At 48.6% G+C, this 6017-nt stretch overlaps 1 protein-coding gene across 1 annotated transcript; it reads left to right on the top strand.

Annotated features, from left to right (window-relative positions):
• Positions 1-440: 440 nt before the first annotated feature.
• CKS2 (CDC28 protein kinase regulatory subunit 2) lies at positions 441-4296 on the top strand. Its single transcript, XM_033008897.2, has 3 exons — positions 441-580; positions 2041-2168; positions 3840-4296. The coding sequence occupies exons 1-3, from the start codon at positions 522-524 to the stop codon at positions 3890-3892; spliced, it is 240 nt and encodes a 79-aa protein (XP_032864788.2). The 5' UTR covers positions 441-521; the 3' UTR covers positions 3893-4296.
• The last annotated feature ends 1721 nt before the right edge of the window (positions 4297-6017 follow it).

A 6017-nucleotide genomic window follows, 5' to 3' on the forward strand; every position in this document is an offset into this window, starting at 1 on the left:
TAGGAACGTTTGTAAACATAAAGCCTGTCCAGGCCCCACGGAGCTCCTAGCACGCCAGCACCTCCTGTTTATTTTCTGCTTGCACCCTGAGCAAGTAGCACGTTAAGTACCACAGACGCCACGGCCTTCCATGTCAGGCGAGCAGCCGTAGCCCAGCGCCCCACCAGCTCACAACACCCCCCCGGGCACCAGGGCACAAGCCTACTCGGAACTTCAACCTGAAGGATTACGGAAGGAAACTGCTGGAACGGCGCGGCCCCTCCGCCCGCCCCCCCGCCCTGCCGCGCTCCCAACCGTCGCTCCCGCCCGCTCACAGCCCCCGGCAGCTTCCGGGGTCAGGCAGGAAGGCCGGCGCTCGAGTCAGGCGGCGGCGCGGCGCGGCACGCGATTGGCTGCCCCGGCAGCGCCAATGGGAGCCGAGCTGGGAGATTCGAATCGAGCGGGTGGCGGAAGCGGGCGGTCAGTCGCTGAGGGGTTGTCTGTTGGCAGGGCGTCCGGCCGTTGCTACTGGTTCTGTCGCCATGGCCCACAAGCAGATCTATTATTCTGACAAGTATTTTGATGATCAATACGAGTACCGGTACGAGGGCTGTGGGGGAGGGCTGGCTGAAGGCGTTAGGAAGGGGCTCCTGCCGGTCCTTTCGGAAGGGTGGCGCGGCTTGGGCAGGCGCTTGCGCTGAGCTCCGCCGGCGGCGGCGTTGAGCGTGGCCCTGGCGCCCGTGGGGCCAGGGGGGCTTAGGGTGCGAGTGGAGGGGCCGCGCCTTGCCCCTTCGCGGTGTTTTTTTGCGTCTGTTGGGAACGGCGTGGGGGGAGGGTGAGGGGGTGTGGAGGCGTGTGATTCGAGTGCTGGTCTCGCCTGGCCCTTCCAGGGCCCATCGGCGAGCGGGCAACGCAAGCCCCGGCGGGCGGTGAAGGAAGCGGGGCGGCGGGGGGGGGGAAGGGCAAGGCGGGGTCCCCGCGGGCTAGGCCTGGCCGGTGCCCGCCCTGCCGGTGGCGGAAGCCGCAGCCGCTCCCCGGGGGGAGGGGGAAGGGGGGGCGGGGGCTGGGCCTGGGCCCGTCGGGCCACCCAGCTTCGCTCGCTCAGGTGCTGTGAGGAGCCGGAGCCGGAAGCTCGCACCCTTCCGTTGGGAACGATGGCCGCAGCTAAGAGTAACGCCCCGCGCCGGCGCGGTTCGAGCCCTGAACGGGGGTGGAGCGTGTGTTTTGCTTTACGCATCGGCTTTGGAGGCAGCTCGTGAGGCCACGTCAACACGTAGGACTAATGAACGTTCGTACAAGCCTCGAGGCAGTGCTCTGTTGCGTAGTTTTCAAAGCTGTAATACAGCACTAATGAGATCTGGATTATAACTGGGACTGTTGAAATCCAGTCCTCTAGGCTTACTTGAAAGCGCTACTACAAATCAGGTGTTTGGTTTTTTTTCCCCTCTGTGTAGAGGTCTAAGTGTACCTCTTATCAGAGGACTCTTACAATCTCAAAACCAAGATTAAATGCACTGCTTTCTATTGAGCGATAAAGGAAGATGCAGAGAGCAGGCTGTATGTTTCTCCTCAGTTGACATATCCTGCTCTTAAGTGGTGTTAGTGTTCCATCTGTTTAAACCAACACTGTCTCTGAAAAATACATTGTTGATTACAAAATGCAAAATACAAGTAAGAGTGGAGTTTTAGAACAAATGATAAACCCCTTACTTCTCAAATAGCTGGTATGACTGCCTCTTGCCAGGAACTCATACTTCGATACAAGTAGCATGATTAGAGCATGCAAGGGAATTAATCTCTTCTAGGAAGTAGGTTGCCTGCTTCAGTATACAGTTTCATGATAGGTGTAATGTTCAGTAGACAAAGTGATTTTAAAATTGGATTCTGAGACAGATGCCTCATAACCAAATCTGGCATCAGTCAGCACCCAAGGCTTCTTTATAGGGATTGCTGGTGTTCATAACTGAACTTGCTTACTGTCTTTCAGTGTATATTTGTGCAAATCTTCTAGTGTACACAGGCATTAATGTATGTAGTGTGTGTTTAATTAAACTTCCACAGACACGTGATGCTGCCAAGAGAACTTTTGAAACAAGTGCCAAAATCCCATTTAATGTCCGAAGAGGAGTGGAGACGTCTTGGTGTTCAGCAGAGTCTTGGCTGGGTTCACTATATGATCCATGAGCCAGGTAAGAATATCTGAACACAATTAGATGAGCAAAAAAGGTCTAAAATATCAACTGCCTGGTGCATTTGCCGACTGTCATGGTTTGAGCCTGGTCAGCAGCCAACCACCTGGGAATGGGGGAGGGAATTGGAGGGGTAAATGGAGACTCGCAGGTTGAGATAGGAACAGTTTAATAATGGTAATAAAACGAGAACAATGACAGTAATAGAAAAAATATAAACAGGCAATGCACAATGGAGTTGCTCACCACCTAGCCTGTTCCCAGCTAGCGATCCCAAAATACCAAGATCCTGCAATCGGAATCCTGGAAGCAAGAGAGGGAGCAGGCCCCCCTTCCCGACCACCCCTCCTCTATATAGTGAGCATGATGTTCCATGATACAGAATATTTCATTGGCCAAATTGGGTCTGACGCTCTTGCTGTGCTCCTTCCCTGCTTCTTGTGAACTTGTACACAGGCAGGACATGGGGAGTTGGAGAGTCCTTGAAGTCTCAGTAGCAGCTGAAAATATCAGTGTGCTATCAGCATTCTTCCCATACCAAACCCAAAGCTAAATCCAAAACACTGAAAAGGAATATTAACTCTATTTCAGCCCAAACCAGGACACCAACAAAGGCAACATAACAGGCTTTATTAAACCTTCACATCTTGCTCCCAGATCTGCAAAATGCTAGCCTTAACCTAGTTATGTGTGGTCTATCAGTAGACAAAATGTGCCGGACTAGAAACTGTTCCTACCTCTGCCTATAGAAGTAGGCTTCTTTGAATAGCTCTTGAAAAATAGCTCTTGAATAATGTTACTATGCCATTGATTGAACCAAACTTTACATAGCATCATACCCTTAAATAAAAAGCCCCTACTTTTTGTACAAAAGCTTAATAGATGCTTATGTAGACATGGTCCTGTATTAATGCTCTGCAAACTCAGTAGTTTGAACTCCAGTAATACAGCCTACTAAAAGCAGCACTTAAAACCTGTCTTACAAGTAATGGGATGTGAAGCCCTAAAACTGACTAGAATGTGCTGAAAACAGCCATTCAAGGTAACTTATCATTGACAAGCCCAACTAAAAAGTAAGTGGTGATAGATGAATTGCAGTGTCATGGAGTTCCAAGCTTCTGAAGAACCAGGAGAAGAAATTAGCATAACCTTCTTGTTTCCGTTACCTGGGCACCTTTTCATATTCCTGGCTTTTTTGGAGCAGCTTACAATTAAGTCAGAACAGTAATAATGCAAGCTGTCTCTATTAGCTACAGTAGCTTTTGTTGTTGCTTGACACTACGTACCTAACAAGGACAGCATTAGCAGTTTGTTAGTCTAAGTTACAGTAACAAAGCTCGTCAAATAGTCTAATGTAGAGAGACAGAGTTAGTACCAATATTAACTAAAAATACCCTATTTTTTCCAGTATTTCCTTCCTGTAAGTATCTTAAGTTTATGCTGCTGCCAACATCTGGTATAAAACTTTGAGGAGCACCAGTTTGACTGTTGTAAGGTTACTGCAAAGTTGATCTGTTAATACTACACATGGGGCCATATTTGTGGACAACTTAATCTGTTTACTTGGCAGCAAGCTTCAACTACTGTTCAAGACTTCCTAAATGGAAGAAATCCTTGTAATCAGTACTTGGGGAACAGACTGACAATTTTATTTCAATTTTATTTCTGCAGAACCGCATATTCTTCTCTTCCGAAGACCTCTTCCAAAGGATGAGAAGAAATGAACCATTGTCTATACGTCTTCTGAATCTTCTGGAACTATGTCTGAGTGTATATATGTTGGTGGTATTCAGTGAATACTTTTTTAAATGTACAAAACATACATCCATACCTGTGCATGAGCTGTATTATTCACAGCAACAAAGCTCAGTCAAATGCAATTCCAAGTGGGCTGCTATGGTGTTTAAAGAGTATGAGGACATGATCTTTACTGTTAATGTGCCTATAACTTTTCAGTGATTTTTATTAAGGATCGTGTATTGCATGCTCTGCCTAGAAGGTCACTTGTTACCTGTGTTCAGTAACTTTTGCACTCAGTTTTTCTACTGAACTGTAGCATGTTCAAATCCAATGGTTCTCCTATTTAGTAGACATAAATAAATAAACTTTATTTCTAATGCTCTATAAAGCCTAAGTGCCTAGAGTTCTAATTCACCAGACAAAACAAATATTCCTTGTCTAAGATGTTATGAGTATGTGGTTTGAGCTTAGAGGGCCTGAACACCACACTGAGCACTACACAGCTGCTCACTCTCCCTTTCCCCTGCCAGCACTGAGGAGGAGAAAATAAGCCAGGCTTGGGATTCGACATAGGACAGGGAGGGATAAAGCACCCATTATGGTCATGAGCAAAAGGCAGACTTGTTGGGGGAAGAAAAAAAATAACATTATTTTCTTACAGACACTAACAGCAACCTTTAACAGGCAGAGTAGGGCAGTGAGAAGCATTGCCACATCTTGAGAACACCTTCCTCCCACCCCTCCCTTCTTCCCGGGCTCAGCTCTGCTCCCGGTATCTCTGCCTCCTCCCCACAGCGGCGCAGGGACAGGGACTGGGAGGTGCAGTCAGTGCTGCTACTTTCATCTTCAGTGGTGGTGAACTTCCCCCTGCTCCAGCATGGTCCCCCTCACAGGAGACAGTCCTCCACAAACTTCAACTGGAGTCCCTCCCACGGTTGCAGCCCTTCCTGAGCTGCTCCAGCATGGGACACCCCCACATGCTGCAATCCTCCCAGTGCTGAACTACACCAGCAGCGGCTGCTTCTTCCTGCAGGGTCCTGTCTGGCTTCAGGTGCAGCCACTTTAAATAGCTGTGTGGGGCACCCCACAGGCCCCATCAGTGTCTGTTCCACCACGGACCTCCGTGGGTGGCAGGAGGGGCTTCCCTGCTGTCTCACCACAGGATACAGGGGGGTCTGCAGTGGCACACCTTCCTCCGTTTCTCCACTGACCTTGCTGTTAACATAGGTGTCACAACTGACTCCTGGGTGTCTTAAATACGTTACCACAGAGGTGCAGATAATTGGCTCGGCCTTGGTGCAGAGGTGGGTCTGACCTGGAGCAGGGAAGCTTTGAGAAGCTTCTCACAGGGGGCCACTGCTGTAGCCCCCCTCCCCTGCTACCAAAAACCCCACCACTCAAACCCAGGACAAGTACCTACTTCAGAAAAAAATTAACTTAGTGAACCTATTTTGTTTCTCTGCAAGAGTTACTTTGCCTACAGGCCAAAGTTCCTAACCTTGGTTTGAATTGCAAACTGCAGGCAATCTGAAAAGAAAGCTGGCAGTGGCAGGTAATGCTCAGACTAGCTTCTGACATGCTCAGGTTAGGGGACTCTGTAGTGATGTAGGTTATAATGGAATTAATTATTCTGCAAAGACTACTTGTCATCCTACTTTTCATGCGGTGTCTCATGATAGGATGCAAAGGAATGGCTTAATGCTCTCTCAGAGGAAGCTCAGGCTGGATTAGGAAAAAGCTGTTCACTGAGAGGGTGGTCAAGCACTGCAGCAAGCTCCCTGGGGAAGCGGTGGTGGTCCCAAGCCTGTCAGTGTTCAGGAAGTGTTTGGACAGTGCCCTTAGTTATAGATAGTTTAACTTTGGAGCTGCCCAGTGTGGAGTCAGGAGTTGGACTCGATCCTTGTGGGTACCTTCCAGCGTAGGACATTCAGTGATGACTCGGTATAAACTCTTCTTAATGTGTTAAGTAGTACTTAATATTTCATAGCGATATTTTTATGCTTGTTTGATTTACTTTGGTAGTGCCAGTTTGTTTTTCTGCTGCAAGCTTTTTAGTCTGGTTTTAGCTTGCACTTCCTGTTTTGGATCCTGCTTTTTTCTGGGAAGCTA

This window comes from Tyto alba, unplaced genomic scaffold (genome assembly GCF_018691265.1).
Source record: "Tyto alba isolate M040663 unplaced genomic scaffold, T.alba_DEE_v4.0 Super-Scaffold_13, whole genome shotgun sequence".
NCBI classification, from domain to species: Eukaryota; Metazoa; Chordata; class Aves; order Strigiformes; family Tytonidae; genus Tyto; species Tyto alba.